Source organism: Engraulis encrasicolus, chromosome 20, assembly GCF_034702125.1.
Source record: "Engraulis encrasicolus isolate BLACKSEA-1 chromosome 20, IST_EnEncr_1.0, whole genome shotgun sequence".
Lineage (NCBI taxonomy): Eukaryota > Metazoa > Chordata > Actinopteri > Clupeiformes > Engraulidae > Engraulis > Engraulis encrasicolus.
In genome coordinates, this window is record NC_085876.1 from 14,137,170 (window position 1) to 14,157,752 (window position 20,583).

Here is a 20,583-nt window from a genome sequence, read left to right on the forward strand (position 1 = left end):
TATCTATTATGTTGCACTAACTTTGGTGATTTTGTGGCATTTGGTAGGACTGATTCCACATGGTCAAAGCTATTCCCAAATAAAGCAGGTGCATCAGATGCTACAAAAGTATTACCTATCTTATGTCAAGAGATGAGAAAATTGAAAAAAAAGTTTAAAAAAAAAGTGGGTGTTTGAATGGTTTCAATATGATGACACTTCCGTAAATTGGCAGGTAGGCTAGGCCCACAGTGAATGGGCGTGGTTTTGCCTGTAGGGTAGCAAGTGCGCACCTCTGTATCGCTCCTCATTCTTTTCGTCTGCGATTGGAGACGGAGCGCACTTTTCCCCCTGGAACTTGAAGGAGTCGAACACAACCATGGATTTTATTAACCCTCGACTATGCTTGCTCCTACTCTCGGCACTTGGTAAGGTTTTTTTGTGTGTTTTTTTTTTAGGGAAAGTTATAAAGGTGAAAATAATGCCTAAATGCGCAAAAAATGTTAATCTAGCCCATTATGTCTTCATTTCTCAACAGGCAAATGTTTTATTTATGTATTTCTTTATTTCTTTATTTGTTTATTTAGTAGGCCTATTTCCTTTATTTCATTTAATGTACCATTTGATGCTTCCAAAATGAATTGCATTTTTATGGAATGTGTGTGTCTGTCTCTGTGTTTTTCTGCAGCCTGCTGCTCAGCAGACTTGCTACCTAAAGACAAGATAAAAGGAGTTATTGGGAAGATGGTCAAGTTCGAGACGACTTATGACATGACTAAAGGATTTATAACGCTCATCTGGAATCAAGACGAGAACAATATCGTTACTTGCACTGCGGATACGATAAAGATTGGCGACGCCTTCAAGGACCGAGTCTCGATGAATCGCACTACGGGAACTATGACACTTGGACCCCTGGCTTCCACCGACAGCGGGGCATACCAGTTGTCAATTGTTACAAAAGATGTTACGACGCTGAATGGAGAGACGACCCTTGAAGTCCTGGGTAAGAGCTTGACCTGTTTAATTTTCGCACTCTGGCCAACGTAAATGTAAAGCCACGTTTATGACTTTGAAGGGCAGTAATGAACACAGGCCCTAATAATAATAAGTAGCCCCTAACGTCGCGACTTATTTATACAACTTTCAAAGTAGTGGGTTATTGACAGTGACAGAGTGGAGTAGTGGGGAAACAGTGGCTGCCGCTAGGGGAGTGGGTTGTTGAGTGCAGTGAGTGGTGTGTTAAGTGGCTCGTTGGGTGTGGTTTTTAGTGGAGGCTTGAATGAAGTAGGAGCCCAGGCAATGGCGCACAGCTGTAAACTACACATAGACTACAATCTAGGTCCATAGTTGAAGTAGCCTACTGCAGGCTGTAGGCCTAGATATTTGTTTATCCATTCATGCGTTTGCTTTGGTGATTGTGCAAACCTAAAAATACATCTACGGACCATTATTATAATTTATACATGCTACATTGCATGGAAAGTTTACTCATGGAGTCTTTGATAGTCAAAGTGCATTTCTCTAGGCTTGGAAAACAAAAACAAAAATTCTACAAAATTACAGCCAGGAGTCATTCATGCACATGAATTAAAAAAACAAAAAACTTTGAAGAGGTCATTTACCATCACCAATGGAACGAGTCAAAACTAGTGAGGTGTAGGCAGGCACTATGTCAATGAATGAAATGTGTCACACCCAGTATGTCCTCCTGCAGTATGTGTGGTATGGCGCCCTACTGCAGACTACAGTGTGTCCCAGAAATCCTTTCTGCAGCCATTGCCAAACATTCCTCCTGCTACGCATGCCTCCAAGTTTGATTCGATCTGTGAAGAAGATGCACATTCATCTGTTTCTTATTATGTTATGTTATGCAAAGAAGTCAAGTGGGCCTATATAACTCCTATCCCTAACATCGACCCGAAAACTGAGGCAGCTCCCCAGCTGAGGAACCACCAAACATCTTTCAACCGCCCCCAAAAACAGCCCAATTACTTGTAACTTAAAACCTTTTAAGACATGCCGTTATACATTTGCTATCTGTAGTAGGCCTACTATGGTAGGTAACTTTTTAAAGACTACTACAGCGTTACACTGGTGGACACTACCTCATTTGGATATGAAATTAAACTTCGACTCACAGGCAGTACCTCTGTATTTCACTTAGGCCTATTTTGCCTGGATCCCGACAATCTTACCTTTGAAGTATGCCTTACAGTATATTTGAATTACGTTTCATATCACACAGGGGCCTCTATCTGACTTGTCATTTATTTCCATGGACAGGTCACCTCAGCGCGTTAGGCTGCTATCCCTTATTGTGTTTGCACAGGGCAGACTAGAAGACAATCTAGCCATTGTTGTGAGCACGTAGCGCACACTATCAGAAAATTGTGCCGCAAGTTAGCCCGGTTTTCCACTCAATCCTGCTGTCATGGTGCCTTCAAAGATCGCTGTCACCCTCGAGTTTTTTGGCTGCCATTTCTGGGCCCATCCCAGCATCTAGGTGTAGAAAGCGAGCAGTCGATACGAGGTCAGCCAAGATTCTTTCCAGCAAAGCCAAGCTAGCTTGGTGCACTATACCCTCTCTTACTCATTGAGTTTCCATGCTCAGCTCAGCTGGAATGCAAACATGTACCTACCTACCCAACAAACTAAGGTGTGTGTGGGGGGAGTACATGCATGTGTGTGACTCAAGCTGATGACTGTGAGTTTCAGAGTGTGTCTGTCTGTGGGTAGGTGGGAGGGTGAACCCTCATGAACCCTCATTGAACTATCATGATCATGCCAGTGCAAAAGATGCATAATGCATAAAGTTATAGAAGAAAATATAAGTTAAATAACTAAGGTCAGGGGGAGATTTGTGGCCTGGTTCATCGAGCACTTTGAGCAAGTCTTCAATCTTTAGAGCGTTTACTTATCGGTCTCCAGTGGAAGGGCCCAGCCTGTCTTTCTTATCTACAGTAGTATTGACATGCCTTTTATTCACTGGGCTTTCTCATCCTCCCATCCACTCCATATGTGTCACTCACCTCCACCTTGTAGTCTTAGCCAAGATCTCCCCCTCTTCTTCCTCCCCCTCCTTCTCTTCCTCATCATCATTCTTCTCATTCTCCTCCTCCTCCTTCTTCTCTTTACCTCCCTCCTCCTCCTCCTCCTCCTCTTCCTCCTCCTCATCATTCATCTCCCTCTCCCAACGTCTCCTCGACATCCCTCCATTCAAAGGTGGCCAGTCAGACCTCAGATATGAAGATCTGTGACAATTCCTTGTGCGTTCCTGAGCAAATAGGGAACCCAGGAATCGTGTTTCAGCAGTCAATCAAAACACACAATCGTTTAGCTGTAAACATTGGGACAAAGTGTGTTTGTTGTTGCATTCCTTCAGGGACCAAAACTATAGTGTAGCTGTCCTGGAAACTGGGTAGTGTGGGGGTTGGAACGTCTGGTCCTTGTACTCCATCCATCCATCCACACCCCCATTTCATTCTTTCTCTTTTCATCCCCCTCCCCCCGCTCCTTCCTTTTCCATCTCTCTCTCTCCCTCCCTCCCTCCCTCTCTCTCTCTCTCTCTCTCTCTCTCTCTCTCTCTCTCTCTCTCTCTCTCTCTCTCTCTCTCTCTCCACTCCCATCCATCTCTCCATCTTTCTCTCCTTCCCTTGCCCTCTCCTCTCTCCATCCCGTTCTCATCCCCTCATCACAGAGCCCGTGTCGGACGTGGCCATCACCTCGGACCTGCCGGAGGCCGTGGAGCTCAACAGCACGGTGGTGCTGACCTGCGCGGCCAAGGGCTCCTTCCTGAAGTTCACCTGGATGAACGGCAGCGCGCCCGTGGCGGCCGACGGCAAGCGGCTGGTGCTGAGCGAGAAGGGCGACGTGCTGACGGTGAAGGAGGTGCTGCGCACCGACCTGAAGGGACCCATCACCTGCAAAGCCGGCAACGACCTCGAGACGGAGACCAGCGCCGCCTTCAGCCTCCCCGTCAGCTGTAAGTGAACTCTAGTAATTCATTAGGTGCTGTTTCCACATAGCCTGCTATTTTTAAAGCCTGCTATTTTTTTCTCCTGTTGAGGTGTAAAAGCAACATGTGGATAAAAATAAATACTCCATTGTATCAAATATGCTTTAGCCCCCTAAAGAGGATATTTTAAATGCTATGTGGAAACGGAAGGCCAAAACCAATGTAACCAGGAGAAAAAAAATATCCGCTGCTACATGGAAACAGCTCCTTAGATTAGGGCTACTCAAACTGTAGGCCCTGAAGGTATTCCAAGTGGGCCTTGAAATAATTTTCTAAAATTCAAAATAATGTTTACGTATGTGCTGCGGTTGACTATGTATTTGAGTTGTATTTTTTATTGGGTTAGAAGTGGTCCCCAAACATTTGTGAAAATTTCAAACTGTGCCCCAAGTTGGAAAGGGTTGGGAACCCCTGAATTAGATAAATAGTCAGTTGGTTGGTTAGATCCATCTAGTGCCATGGCATCTACTGACGCATCGACAATGACTTGGAGATGAAGCCCAGAACCTCCTTCAGCATGACTGGAAGTGCAGATCCAGTCTTGGTCATTACCATCCAGTCTTGGTCATTAGCCTACCATTCAGTCTCTGTCATTGCCATTTTGCTAACAGCAGGTTTATAATAGAAGCTCTGCATGAATTAGGTTCATTTTGTTTGTTAGGTAGTTACTTGGTTATGGGTAATCACTTGCCATGGGAGACCTCCTGCTGCACCAGCAACAACTGTTTTCCAAATTGTTTGCAGGAAAATCTCGACATCATGACAACATTGCAATGACATTAACGAGAGTCTACTACAGAAACAGATTGCGGCTTGGTCATTACCATTTTGCATTTTACCATTACCAGTTGCTTTATAACAACTGCTTACAGCAGTGGGTACATAAGGCAGTGGATACACCCCCCCCCACACACACACACACACACACACACACACACTCATCACAGCTTGAAAAAAATATTCTGAGTAGTAACTGCTGATTCTAGGCAGGCTAGTTGAAGGTAGCATTTTAGTGAGAGAATATGGGAATATGGGCGTCAACACACACACCACCCACACCCCACACCCCAAACACGCACATACACAGAGAGCGAATAACGCATGGATGTGATTTGATTTGGTGACGGTCCCATCAGAAGCACATAAATCTGTCACCGTATATAAATTGAAGCCGTAATGAAAGACATTGATGTTGATTTATGGGTAGATTTGCATTTTTTTTCATGGGGCCATTATGTTTACATTGCCAAGACAGCGAGACAGTGATTTGTCAGGCTTGCGGAATTGAGAGGCAGCAATGTCCTAGACCTAGACAGCAAAATAGCGACTCAAGAATTGAGATATTTAGGGAGGGGAGAAGCTCCTTGTTAATCTCTTCCTTCTGGTCTTGTGGCAAAAGGGCAAAGTGTGTTGCATGCTCTCAACCAACAATGATATTGATAGAAATGCTGTTGACACAACCCACGGCTACAGTGTAATGCATTCCCATGTCCCATAGTAGGCTGTGCTTGAATCTCATTGGAGTAGTAGAGTAGAGACATTTAAAAGATGCTCTGTGTATTATTTTTAGCAGTTTCTTTCCAGGCAGCGCAGTTTCAATGAGCTTCATTGATGAGCATCATAGTTGCAATACCTACTCTGGCCACCATCCTACACAATATACTCCATTCAAGGATTAGGATCAAAATGGATGTTTTTTGATGAGACACATCTTGTATCTCTATTCCTCTGTCGACGTTTCACATCCTCTCAGGCCAAGCACACACAATCAGTTTCACATCATCATCTCTGCACTGTACCCTCATTTAGTTCCCCATCCATTCTGTTACCTTCAGAGTTTTACCTCAGAAGAGGTGAGAAGTCGTGTGGGTGGCGCCTCACATTCAACCATACCTGTATCCATCGGCCATCTTGTGTTTTCATTTGTTTAATTTGGCTGTGCGCTTCACACGCCTCTGCAGTGCTAACACTGATAGATATGCCAATTACACGGGGTCACTGACAGCTTTGGCCGGACCAAGGACAAAGTCATCTGAAAGCCCCCGCCCACACCTAAGGCATACAATATTGAGGACCCAATATTGGGGACCCCTTCTCCCTGGGCACGGGACAACTGACCTGATCGACTCCCAGCTTACCTGCATTTACGCAACCCACGGCCATTGTGTAGGCCCTGTGCTTCTCCATACCATACTAATTCATTTCAATCATATTGTAATACTAGAACATTTGTAGTGAAGAAATACTTTATCAATCCCATAGAAGTGTAACAAATGTAGAGTTTGTGTCCTTGTAGCCTTCTTCCTCCTCTGCCCTCTTCTGTTTAACATGTCCAAAGTCTTGATGGATGTGCGATTTACACGCCTCTATGCAGATATGCAGTTTAAACAATCTATTAGCACAGTATAGGCAGGCCCAGGGCTCTCCAATGTCCCAAGTTGTCTTTGTTTCAAACACATGGAACTAGTGGAGCGCTGGTAGAGTAGACTACTACTACAGATGTAATGCGGTAGTGAATTGAATGTTTGACATTTTGAAAGGAATTGAACTATAAGAAACATGTCCTTGTCACCTTCTTTATCTGTTTCATTTGTCAAAAGCTTTTGATGGCTCTGTGCCTTTTACACGCCTCTGTAGCTAGTGCCAGTGTTGCCAGATTGCGCGGTTACCCGCCCAATTGGGCTACTTGGGATGGCAGTCTGCGGGTAAAAATGGACCATTTGGCGTTTTTTCTGCCATTTTAGGGCCATAGAAGTCAATGTAATTTGTTGAAATTGGGTGGAGTTTAGCGCAATTTGGCGTTTTTTGAGAACCTTTGGGCGGGACTTGATCAGACACATCTGGCAACACTGGCTAGTGCCATTGAAAAGGAGTCCACAGACACGCACACACACACACACACACACACACACACACACACACACACACACACACACACACACACACACACACACACACACACACACACCTCCTCAGCCAGTGCTATTGAAAAAGACTCCTTCCTTCCTTCGGCAAACAGCAGCGCTGAGTCAGACCCAGACAGGTGTCAGGAAGACAGGGCCAGGGAGATAAGATCTCTTTTATTTCCCCAGCCCCCTCAGCACACACACACACACACACGCGCACACACACACACACACACACACACACACACACACACACACACACACACACACACACACACACACACACACACACACACACACACACACACACACACACACACACACACACACACACACACACACACAATTAGGTAGCAGGTAGCAACAGTGGTGTTAGCCTTGGGACAACACTAGGTATTGTGCTGTGTACAGACAGATAGTGAGAGAAAGAGAGAGAGAGAGAGACAGAGACAGAGAGAGAGACAGAGACAGAGAGAGAGAGAGAGAGAGAGAGAGAGAGAGAGAGAGAGAGAGAGAGAGAGAGAGAGAGAGAGAGAGAGAGGTAGCAGGTAGCAACAGTGTTAGCAGTGGGACAACACTGGGTATTGTTCTCTGAAAGCCTTTCCATGCACATCGTTTGCATCCTGTGATGGATGTCATAGTCCTCTCATGCATGCTCTGTCTCATACACTATGCGTGCGTGCGTGCGTGTGTGCATGTGAGTGAGGCAGACATGGCTTAAAAGGGTATGCCACTATTTTGGGGCTTAATGCAGTTAAAATCGTTGGCCGGGGTTTATAAAGGTGGGAAAGTGTCTTGTTTTTCATGTTAAGCGTTGTCTTGCTTTAAGACAAGTTAAAAGAGGGAATATGACACTAAGCTAGTGAAAGTCAGTGGATCCGTGTAGCATTGTGCCAACGATTTTAACCGTATTAAGCCCCAAAATAGTGGCATACCCCTTTAACTGAGTAAGCCCCGTAGGGCATAGCCTATGTTATAACGTTACTGTCATAAAAATGATGATGACCAAGACTAAATCTGTTACTTAAGGCTCTCCGTAATGTCATAGTGCTGTTGTTAAGATGTAGTTGTGTAATTTCAGCAAAGAGTGAATAGGCCCATCTGCAGTCAGAGGCAGACTTGACTTAATCTTTGGGTAGGTGGTTTTAGAATCAGAGGGTTGAAGGTTTGAATCCCACCCTTACCGGTATGTGGTCTCCCTACACCTTCATCTGAGGGTATTTTCACACCGAGTCCCCTTTAAGTGAACCAAACATACCTCTAGTCCTCTTAAAGTGGACCAAAAAGTGAACTGACAACAAAATGACTCAGTTCTGTTTTTGTTCATATTGTGAGTGTATTACAAAAAGAACAGGCTGCTCTTTCTGGTCCCATTAGGCTTTTATGGCGTGTCAGTCCTCTTTTGGATCACATTCTGTCCTCTAGAGCTCTCAACAAGTGATTACGCCTAGTCACAATTGAAACTTGACAGGATTCATAAGCAAACCGCACTAAAACCACGTCAATGAAGGTCTCTGTACAGTTCACTTCCGAGGGGTCTAGGTACACTTAAGCACTCACATATGCACAGAAAAAGCTGAGTCACAGGTCCGAGTTCACTTAAATGGCTTATCGGGACTAGGTGTGAAAACACCCTAAGTGCCCTTGAGCAAGGCACATAGGCCTCACATTGCTCCAGGAACTCTAACCATAACCCTGTAATAACTGTAAGTCGCTTGGGTGTAATGCAGTGTTCCCACGGCTTAGGGAATTTCTGGGTGTTTGAAAATCGGGGTATTTGATGACTTTGTGTGCAAAGTCGAGATCGCCAGGGACCATATGGTGGAAGTTCAGTAGCAAAAGCCTGATTTGAGTCATTCGTTTTGTCCAAAACCGTGAAGCAGGGGCGTTGTAATAGGGGGTAGAGTGGGACTGAGTCAGTAGGGTCCCACATTATGTGGGGGGTTCACACGGAGTCAAATATGTATGTAGATACAGCATATGGGTAGGCAGGGGGTCCATCGGAACTGGTTGTACATAGGACCGAAATTTGCTGCTACGCCCCTGCCTCGAAGTGAACAGCCTGTGATGTGATGGGATGCTGTGGCCTGATGGTTAGGAAGATGGACTTAAGAACAGAGAGTTGCAGGTTCAAGTCTGACTCTGAAGTGCACTTGGGTGAGGCACAGGGGCGATTTTAGCTTTTGATCTTTAGAGGGGCCTGGCCCCTGGTGCTGACAGTGGTACCTGACAGAGGTACCTGACAGAGCAAGCGTTGCATTTCTATTTCAGATTTCAGATTTCAGATTTTGTTTTCAAAAGGCTTTCAATTTTAAATAACAGTTCACTCAATGAAGGACTACCCACAAGTCATGACATTAAATTTTCCCCCACGAAATCTAACTTACATTACCTACATAGGTAAATCTTTGTGATTGGTAGCCTACTGTATGTGAGATATGCACCCTAATGGTTGTCATAGTTCTTATGTGATTGAGAGGAAAGAAAAAGAGAGAGGAAAATATTACAATAATGTATAGGAAGTGTTATACAGACTACAAAGGTAGCTACAAAGCAAGATGAAAATGAAGCTTTTTTGTCAAACCATAATAGCCTACAGTTAGGGCAGCTCTACAGGTAGGCCTACAGTAATTTGAATAGGAAGCTTGTTCCGTCATTCGGCAGCATAATGGCTAAATGCCATTTCACCTGGATTTTACCCTTGGCACAACAAGTAGAGAAGACACTGAAGAACTAAGACTCCTAAGTGGATGGTATTACTGTAGCATATCTGCAATATATTAAGGGCTAGGCTATTGAGTGACTTAAAAATAATTAAAAGAGTTTCCCCTCTCTTGTGCGCTCCTTGCACCGCAAATGACCGTTCCAATCGGTAGCTCAACAGATAAATATTCATTGTGAGCTTTTAAAATCTGACATCTCCTTCTCAAGCAAACATAAAAATAGCAATTAAAACATCCCCTGCCGAAAGTCATGCCGATGATGGGAATCTCGCAACAAGGTGCGCGCTCCCTGTCACTCATGTAAATGGAAAGTAGAAACTGCCAAAAGTCATGCCGATGATGGGAATCTCGCAACAAGCTGCGCGCTCTCTGTCACACATGTAGCCTAAATGGACAGTACAAACCCCGCGGGCACCAAAGTCACTCCAGTCCGAGCCAGTATGTTCCAATAACAATAGCAAAGTAACGTCCAACCTTCACACAGTTTCCAATCAGTAGGCCAAGTGAGAAGTTGGAGAGCCCGCATTCTCACATCACAATTACAGCATCTCCAAAATATGGATAAACCTCCCCATATGGGCGAACCTCGACTATCCATATGTAATATTCCCAATATGACATGTGTTGTAATGTGACTAGCCGTATGATTTTCAGCCGATATGCCTGCTGTTCGCTAGAACTATTCCAACGCAAGGCTAAAGCATGTTTAATTCCCTCACAACTTCTAAACGCTGCCAGGCATATCATTTTGACTGTCCTGATGGTAGCGTAGGCTATGTACCCTATAACAGCCCTATTTTGCACTCTGTCCTCATCATTTGTGATGCATGGCATAGTTTCCACAGTAGGTTGATTACGCATTGTATTCCACCAATATTTTGACTCCCCTTTCCGTTATCTCGCTACCTCAAGCTTTTGTGATTCTGACTGACTCACCTTGCATGAAGTGGTCAACAGAGAGCCCCTGTACACCGGCGAAAGTGAACGTATTGTGCGTCGCAAGGGACCACCTTACAAAATCTTAGCCACCACCGCTACCTATGTTAACCATATTTCACGGATATCCACAACCTAACAGTGGACGATTTTAATGGTCTTTCATTGCAACACTTTTTTTTTTTTTACCAACGTTTACCAGCTTACAAAAATATGGCAGTTATGATGACAATCAATGTTATCATAGTCCGCACATAGCACTACAGTAGCCTACACCACTTTATTGTGTGTAGTGTGCTCCATACCTTCTCATCACGAGAATATGCGCGGATTTGGTTTCTGCCTCGGCTGTATGACAAATCCAGAAACTACCAGAAACTACTTTCGCAAAAATCATAACTGAACACAACTCTGGCGGGAAGCAGTTGCATGAAGATGCAAACCAATCAGAAGAGGTGTAGCAGACTCGTCACAAGGTCGACCTTTCTTGAAGCTCATACACAGGGTTGCCAGACGGGGCAGTTGCAGCAGATTATTGCGCAGGGACGAAGCGACTGCGCACTTGCATTCATGTTCAATACAATTCACAAATAATATTTTAAAAGGCTCCTGAGCTAGTGGGGCCGAGCCAAGTCACGGTGGGGCCGTGGCCCCACTAAAAATAGCCTAAACTCGCCCCTGGTGAGGCACCTAATCCCACATTGCTCCAGGGACTGTAATCAATACCCGGTAAATATCTGTAAGTCGCTTTGGATAAAAGCATCCGTTAAGTGTAATGTTGTGTGTGTATGTGTGTGTGTGTGTGTATGTGTGTGTGCAGATGGTCCAGAGAGTGTTGTCCTCACCCAGACGCCCAAGAAGGCCGTGCTGGCCACAGGCTCCAACGTCACCTTGAGCTGCTCATCTGTGTCCAGCCCCGAGGCCACCTACATCTGGCTGCAGAACGGCGCCGTCATGAAGGACCAGACCGCCGCCTCCATCGTCTTCGACAAGCTGAAGGAGAAGGACGGTGGCAACTACACCTGCCAGGCCACCAACGCCAAGACCAAGCGCTACGCAGCCGCCGCCGCACCCACCACCTTCAGTGTGCAGGGTGAGTTTTTTTAGCGTCTCCCTTTTGCTATTAATTGTCTTTATTGGGCCAGCCGCGGCCTAATGGTTAGGGGGTTGGTCTTTCAGGTGAGTCTACTCATTACCATAGGTCATAGTCAGTGGGTCATTGATTGGCTGGCACTGTATAACCAAAGTTGGTCTTTCAGGTGAGTCTACTCGTTACTAGAGGCGATAATCAGTTTAAGGTCATGTATAAGTGATTGGCTGGTTAGCACTGTATAACTACTCGAAGTTTCTTGATTGGATCAGTGGTGTGACGGTCAGGAGCGGTTCTTGGGATCCGAGGGTTGTTGTGAGGGGCTGGTCTATGCTAAAAATGCCCATTCTTGCTGGGGGATATGTAGCTCATTAACGCATGCTGTAATAGTCATTGAAAAGTTAACTACCATAGTACTACACTACTATGAGACAACACAGGGGCTTTAGTAATGCACTATGACTTGGGTTAAGGTGCATCATGAGTTAATGTAAAGGTCTGGTTGGTTTTCAACTCTGATCCTTGCACCTAGACGGCGATTGTTGAGCTGGTGTTTGGTTTTCATGACTGTGTTTGAACATGTGTCATATGCCAGACTTATCAAACACCCAAGAATTCCATTGCATTCCTGGGTGTGTGTTCATTTTGAGGTGGTACCTGGAATGAGCTGGAAGGAGCTGTGGGGTGGTGGTTTGTGTGTGTGTGTGTGTGTGTGCGTGTGTGTGTGTGTGTGTTTGTGTGTCTGTGTGTGTGTGTGTGTTTGTGTGTCTGTGTGTGTTTCTGTTTCTGTGTGTGCGCGTGTGCGTGTGTGCGTGTGCGTGTGTGCGTGTGTGCGTGTGCGTGTGTGCGTGTGCGTGCGCGTGCGCGTGCGTGTGTGTGCGCGTGTGCGTGTGCGTGTGCGTGTGCGTGTGCGTGTGTGAACTGTATGTACAGTATGTGGGGAGGGGGGTTGGTAACTAGGTCATAATTGCTCAACTGCCAGTTTAAACCTCCTAAGGCCATACTTGTTGGCTAAACAAGTAATACATACCAGTAGTCACAAGCTCTCTGTACCAATTGTATTGTGTACACAGTATGGCTGCTTTGGTTTTCTTTCACTGTCCATGGATAATCTATAGAAGTGATCAACGAAATGAGAATTTGTCAATATTGCCATGGCAGGTGTTTTGGAACAGTTTGCATTATATTGTGTGTTTACTATGCGTTTGCTGTTGCTAGTTTTCATAAGGGTAGCCAGGCCGCGCCCTCCTAGTGACGCAACACCTTCGGGGTTGCAACTAGTCAGGTCAAGAGCAATGCAAGTTCTTTCTGAGTTCCCGAAAATACGGGAAATCCTTTCACTTTGTCGGGGAGCAAACAACCTTAAGCAAACCAAGGGAAAGGTTAATTGTTATGCTCTTGGTCAGACCAAGTCTCAAAGAGATTTGAACGTCGATGATAATCAGGCTATCGTAAGGGACCTCGGTTCAAGTCTGGTTCAAGTCAGATCCGTTTCCAGTTCATCTCCTTATCCTCTGTCTGTCATCTGTCTGTGTGACTCACTTCCTATGTTAATCGTCTGGTTAGAGCATAGATAGGCTCTGGATCTGGATAAACCTTCATGAGATGTCAAGCATAACAACTTTCTCACGAGCTGAATGAGGCTTGAAGTGAAGGTTTCGGGCGTGGCCCTGTTGACCAATTCATTCTTCTACTGTAAGGCCAGAAAATCCTACATATTTAAAACTAAAATAAACTCACCTGTGAACAGGTGTTCATTAAAGTTTGTTAAAAGGTGTGCTTAGTATGATCCCATTTTACCTCTTTTTACATCAAGGGCTTGAATTTAACCACATGCTGCTTTTTCGTTCAATGGCGTTACGCAGTTGTTTTCATTCGAAATTCCTGCAGCAAGCGCCTCCCTTAACGTAAGTTGGGCTGCAGATGGGCGGTCTGGGTCTGCTGCCATAGGCCCTTTTGACACAGCCACATGTGTCTGCTTGACTTAAGATGGCCTCTTCAACGAGAGCAAGCATGCAGAAACTGGTTTCACTACTATGCGCCCTCAGGGGGTATTGCAACTAGCCACGTAATGCTGTTTGACTTTCTGCGAGCGCACTCACTTGCCCCAGTTTACCATGCGGAGGTGCCTGAAGTGAAGTCATTTTTTTTCTTAGTTTTTGTGTTTATTTTACTAGTTTAGGCGGGAAGAATGTACGGTAGTTTAGATTAGCATGTTCGAAAAGGAGTTGAGCTCTGCAAACGGTTTACAAAGTCACATTGTTGGCCTTTATGTGAGAGGAAGGGTGTGTGTGAGAGATATAGACAGAAAGAGTGTGTGAGAGAGAGACAGGGAGAGAGAGAGAGAGAGAGAGAGAGAGAGAGAGAGAGAGACAGAGAGCGAGAGAGAGACAGAGAGAGAGAGAGAGAGAGAGAGAGAGAGAGAGAGAGAGAGAGAAAGAGGTCGTGTTGAAGTTTGTGCTGTCCATTGAATGCGACGCCTTGCTCAACGGGCACGTCGTTCCCGGAATTGGAATTTCCAGTTGTGTGCTCTCTCTGACTCACTCACTCACACCTCACATTATAGGCTCTTCTGGTCCAACGCACAAGTTCTAAGATGCACAGCAATGCAAGGTATGAAAGGAGAGAGAGAAAGAGAGAGAGAGAGAGAGAGAGAGAGAGAGAGAGAGAGAGAGAGAGAGAGAGAGAGAGAGAGAGAGAGAGAGAAAGAGCGAGAGAGACAGACAGACAGGCAGAGAGGCAGAGAGGTACATTTCATGGGCCTCAGTAATAACCTGGCGTTGTAGCAGCGGAGACACACTCAATGGTGGAGAACAAGAGGCAATGTCATGAAGATATTTACACCCTCTCAGAACGCTGACAGGAATGGAATGGTTCTGTAGCCAGGAATGTGGCCGGTCCGTGGATTGAACTGCGTTTGCATTGTGATTCATTTATGGCCAGCCTACCATACTTGAAATGAATTCCACAGGTGGGGGAGATCCATCTATGTTTCAAAGGGTCTTGTGCCATATATTTGATCTGTTTTCTGAAGCAGATGAGCCTAGGGAGGGAACATACCAAAGATGCTAGATAGTCACGGGGGAGATCCTTCATGCCCACCTCATCCTGGAACTGTGATAGCAGGAGGGGGGGGTAGATAGCTAATCCCACTTAATGCAGGACAGAGGTTACACTTACGGGGGATGTGCTAATGCACCTGTACCATGTGCTGTACAAGCTAATTGTCCACGGGGACCCAGGTTCAAATCCCGTCTGGGTCAACCCTCCCTCATTCTGTCTCTGTCTCTCTGTCTCTCTGTCTCTCTGTCTCTCTCTCTCTCTCTCTCTCTCTCTCTCTCTCTCTCTCTCTCTCTCTCTCTCTCTCTCTCTCTCTCTCTCTCTCTCTCTCTCTCTCTCTCTCTCTCTCTCTCTCTCCCTCTCTCTCCTCTCTCTCTCTCTGTCTCTCTCTCTCTCTCTCTCTCTCTCTCTCTCTCTCTCTCTCTCTCTCTCTCATTTCCTGTCTTCTCTTCACTGTCCTGATGAATAAAGAAAATTCCCAATAAATACATGCTAAAAATGAAATGAAATGACAACTAGAACTATGAATGAAAACTAGAACTAGAAACTAGAATTGTATAGAATGTTTAACCCCCTTCTTCTTCTTCTTGTTCCAAGGAGGGTGGATAGGTCAAACTCTCCTTTGATTTGGGTGTGCCCCAAGTTTATTTTTAGTGTATAGTTCTACAAAATACTGTATGACGGGCAAATTCATACAGCGTGGAACTGATTCCCATTATGGTACCGACATGAACTAACATGAAGGATCTTGTTTTACCTAGTGTCTCCTGTCTTTAAGTATAAAACTAATCTGTAAGTAAGCTGAATTAATCAACGGAATTACCTTGTTAAAGGCATAGGTGTTGTAATAGGAATAACAGCATTTTTTTATATTCAGAAGTAGACATGTGCCGCTCCACCAATGGAATGGTGTAATAGACGTTGAAGAGACGTTGCTACCATAGTGCTACACTACAACGACATTTCACAGAGTCTATGGTGTATATATTTTTAGCATACACAAGTTAGCATCCACCAGTTTCTATATACTTGGGACCCTTGCTCTGTCAGAAAACTTTGGTGTACTCAACATTTCCGGGTTCATCCTCCTGGCAACCAGACTAAGTCTTTAGTAGTACATTGCGACTTGCTCATTGCCATTCTGGTAGCAGCAGCAGCAGTCTTAACAGATTAACGAATTCATGATTTATTCTGGCACTGGCGAGGTGGCAGGAGTTTACAGATTAATACAATCCCAGAAAGGAATGGAGAGCTTTTGTAGCTGTTTGTTTTTGACTATATACAAAGCGATAGAGGACATTCATGTAGTAACTAAAACCCTTTCATATTTGGAGTTGAGATGAGATTTAACTATGCTGTTACTTATGGAGACCAAGGCAGTCAGTAAAACGTTTTCATTAGACAGCTATAGAATTTAGCAGCAGTAGCTAAGCATTAAGCAGTAAAGATTTTTATGCCGCTGTAAATTTTTGCTCCGTGAAAAGAAGCCTTTAGTCGTCCCTCTCTTCTCTTCTCTTCTGTCTCCCTATATATTGGTTTCACTATCTGTCTGAACCTCTGCCTTTGTCTCTGTCTGTCTGTTTAATAAATGGCCATTAAATCTCATCATCTCTCCAGATCATTCACTCTCTCTGCCTCTTTATCTCTGCCTTTCTCTCTCTCTCTCTCTCTCTCTCTCTCTCTCTCTCTCTCTCTCTCATATGAAATGTAATATGGCATGAACTAGTGACTGATATTCAATAAACGAGTGTTAAAATCTCTCTCTCTATCTCCCTCCAACCCCCTTTACTCTCTCTCTCTACCCCTCTCTCTCTCTCCTTCTCTCTCTACCCTTCTCTTCCTCTCCTCTTCCGCACCACAGAGCCCATTAAGGGAACCACGATCACCAGGGTAGGCGGCGACGCCCCCCTCCTGGCCGGGAAGAGCTCCGTCAACCTCACCTGCGGGGCGGAGTCCGGCACCGTGTCCTCCAAGCTGTGGTCCAAGGACGGTGCGGCTCTGGCCACCAGCGACAGGATGACCATGTCCAAGCACAAGGACATCCTGGTCATTTCGCCCGTGCAGAAGGAGGACGCCGGCACGTACAAGTGCGAGCTGAGGAACGACGTCAACAGCGTCGCGGCCACATACACCATGGTGGTCAACTGTGAGTTTCAGGACAGGCTTGTTGTTAATGCATACTACTACTACTACTAACACACACAAGCAGACAAACTGATGCACGCATGCACACACCACACAGACACACACGCACGCACGCACGCACGCACGCACACACACACACACACACACACACACACACACACACACACACACACACACACACACACACACACACACACACACACACACACACACACACACACACACACACACACATATTCATGTGCAAATTTATACCACTTACATTTTAAGCAGGCTACTTAAAACAACTTTTGGTTTACTATACATCTTGTATCTCTTATCTTATTCTTATGTCGTTATGTACAATCTTAGTTTTAAGCAAGTCTCCAAACTGTTAACTTGTAGGGAATCACCTTGATGAATAGGAATATTTCTATAATGCTGACATTACAGGACAGAGCAAGCATACTGCACACTACTTCATACACAGTGTTAATTCAACACTTAGAGTGTACTCTGGAGCCAAATTCACTGTAGATGAAGATGTTGATTAGATTCTATAAGTATTGAATTAACACTGAGCGTTTTCTAATGTGCCCATACATACAGACATTACACTATGCAAATCTCTTCAATCTGCTTCTTTTTGCTTCAGATGGGCCGGAGGTGACAGCGGTGGAGGGCCCCGACGCGGTGGAGATCCACGACAAGGTGGAGATCAAGTGCCTGGTCAACTCGCACCCGGCGCCCACCTACCAGTGGAAGCTGAACGACACGGTGCTGAGCACAACCTCCGCCACAGTCGTCATCGAGAACCCCCGTTACAAAGACAGCGGCATCTACACCTGCATCGCCACCAACGCCGTCACCAATGCCACCTCCACATCCACGCACAGGCTGGACGTCAAAGGTGAGCAGCAACAAACAACGTCCCTAAAGGCATTTCTCCACATACAACCTGGCCGTGTCGTGCTGTGTCGTGTCGAGCTGAGTGGTGCTGTTAACTCAGCCTGGTTTGTGTTTCAATTACAAACCGTGGTACCTGGAGTATAGTTGGAGATACGTTTTAGCGTTGTCATTATGTAGCATTATCGGTTCAAGGCTATATACAGTGACATCATATTTGGATACTACGATGTTGATTTCTGTTAAAAAGTTAAAAAGTGTCAAACTAAAGAGAAGTCTATGGTAGTTGACCGGGTGGCCGCCATGATTGTTTTTTGATTCACTGGTAAGGGTTAGCCGACGCACGGCATTCTGGGTAGTAGGTAGTGGCAGTGCCGTGCCATACTTGGTAATCGAAACGCAATAATCGGCGGTAAATGGCGGCCTAGTCATGCCGTGTCGAGCTGTAATTTCCTTATAAAGTTCAGTAAATCAATACTCTGTAGCAGGTAGAAAATGGCCAGACCTAAACTAGACAAAGTGATCCTTCCCCATGTTTCTCTCGCCACTCGTTTTCTCCCTCTCACTATCCCGTCACCAACACCTCCACGCACAAAGTTGAGGAATGGTTAAGTGGGGCGAAGTGGTGAATTGGGCTAAGGAGATGTATCATCATGATGGGGACCTGGGTTTGATTGTGGGCAGAGATCATTTCCAGATCCTTCCCATTACATTACATTGCATTTGGCACACGCTTTTTAAACAAAGCGACTTACAATCAAGGACATAACCCTAGTCAGACTCAACAACACTAGTAGATACAAAGTGCACAGGAAATATACAGAACAACAAGTGCAGATGCTAAGTAGGGTTAGGTTAGGGTTCTGTTTTAAGTACATTAGCAGAGGGTTAAGTAGAGTACACACACATACATACATGCCAGAGGGTCTACCCTGGGACTGGGGCAGCTCAAGCATTAGTGCAGTAGATAGTCACGAAAGAGAAGATTCTTTACTCTTGAAGGCTGAGAGAGATGTGCCTGGTTTTCCTGTCTCTTGGAGTTCATTCCACCACTGAGAGACAATGACAGAGAACAGTCTTGCCTGAGATCGCTCAGAGCGAGCAGGCGGCAGTGCCAGTTTGTGTTGGAGGAGCGTAGCTCTCTTCCAGGAACATGTGGCCTTAGTATGTTCTTGAGGTGTTTTTGTCTCCTCCCCCTCGTCATCTGTTTCTTTCTCACTGTCCTGTCTAAAAAAGGAAGTTGTAAAAGCCCAAAAACTATCTTTTGAAAGTTGAGGAATGCATTGTAAAGTGAAGTGTTGTTCAACTCATCATTGTCATTGTGTGTGTGTGTGTGTGTGTGTGTGTGTGTGTGTGTGTGTGTGGTGTGTGTGTGTGTGTGTGTGTGTGTGTGTGTGTGTGTGTGTGTGTGTGTGTGTGTGTGTGTGTGTGTGTGTGTGTGTGTGTGTGTGTGTGTGTGTGTGCGTGCGTGCGTGCGTGCGTGCGTGCGTGCGTGCGTGCGTGCGTGCGTGCGTGTGTGCAGAGGAGGGTGCCCTGGACGAGGAGGGCCTGTCAGGAGGAGCCATCGCTGGCATCATCATCGGGGTGCTCATCGCTCTGGGCATCGTGATCGGAGTCATCATGCACATGAGGAAGAAGAAAGAGTAAGTGGCATTGGATCTCTTTCTTCCGTTCTTTCTTTTTTTATTTTCTCCTTCAAAAAAGGGAGCTTGGATAGGTGTGTTGGATATCAACACAGAGTTTGAGTTTGTCATCGTTCAAATGTGAGAAAACAATAGGGTCCAATCCGCAAGGATTTTTAAAAACTTATCTGAGCTGGGGGGCCTCATGTACAAAGCTCGCTTATGCACCAAAAAAGCTACGTAAGTAACACTTCACGCAAATGTGCGAATGTACTAAGATGGACTTAACATGAAATAGTGCATGTGTAGTACAGTTCATGGGAAATCAGATGCACCACGTGAATCAGTCTGAAAGCCTGTCGCATGAACTGAAATACATTTGAAATGGGAGGTGCGTATGTAGCTTTACAGATTCTCACACATGCAGCAAGAATTCAGTTGGAAATGTTTGGGAAGTCTTAGTACATGAGGCCCCTGGTTAGGTTTTTAGTCGCTGATCTCATGAGTGATGCCTCTTTGTGTGATGTTCTTAGATTAAGTAAAAAATGAGTAAGAATAAATACAAAATGTTCATTTGTTCTGTCATTGAATAGCATAGCTTGTAGTAGGTGTAGTAGGTGCGTCATGTAGGGAACTAAGCACTGTAATGAGGACATTGTGTAATGTAGTGTATATTACTATTACTACCCAGTGCTTAGGGCTTGGATGCAGGTGAAATGAAAATCTGGCAGCCATTTTGACTCATTGTACATTCCCCAAACAGGTGGAGTGACTTGTCAATCTATGTGTTTACATAAAACATGTAGGCTACATGTGGCTGTGCTTGGGTTCAGTTTCACCTGTTATACTCTAATCTCCAAACTCTAATCCATCTTGAAAGCCTCTTTTATATTAGTATGTTGTTGATTCCTGTGTGCGTTTAGTCCGTGAGTCTAGCCATAGATGGATTTACACATAGCTGGAGCCGAACTCTAGAAATCAGATGCGATTAAACAAGATTGGAATAAAATTAACACGAGACTTTGGTCGATCTTTGACTTTTTTGTGGAATGTTGCTGGAGCTGTTCACAATTAGGGTTTCAAACGTTGAGTTTTGGGAAGTGGCTAAAAAGCAAATTCTGAAGTTAAGATTTGTGTGTGTGTCCTTACTATGTTGCCTTAACTGTATATTAAAGGCACTCACCTCAAATTAAAAAGGGCTTCGTTTCCCTTGCTTAAG

At 45.1% G+C, this 20,583-nt stretch overlaps 1 protein-coding gene across 1 annotated transcript in view; it reads left to right on the forward strand.

Annotated features, from left to right (window-relative positions):
* Positions 1–305: 305 nt before the first annotated feature.
* Positions 306–20,583, forward strand: part of si:ch211-264f5.6 (carcinoembryonic antigen-related cell adhesion molecule 5) — a 35,001-nt gene continuing 14,723 nt past the window's right edge. The window contains exons 1-7 of the mRNA XM_063185468.1: positions 306–407; positions 668–985; positions 3,680–3,964; positions 11,383–11,655; positions 16,574–16,858; positions 17,492–17,746; positions 19,265–19,385. Coding sequence (XP_063041538.1) covers positions 359–407; positions 668–985; positions 3,680–3,964; positions 11,383–11,655; positions 16,574–16,858; positions 17,492–17,746; positions 19,265–19,385 — 1,586 coding nt within the window. The 5' untranslated portion in view covers positions 306–358. The remainder of the gene's footprint in view (positions 408–667; positions 986–3,679; positions 3,965–11,382; positions 11,656–16,573; positions 16,859–17,491; positions 17,747–19,264; positions 19,386–20,583) is intronic.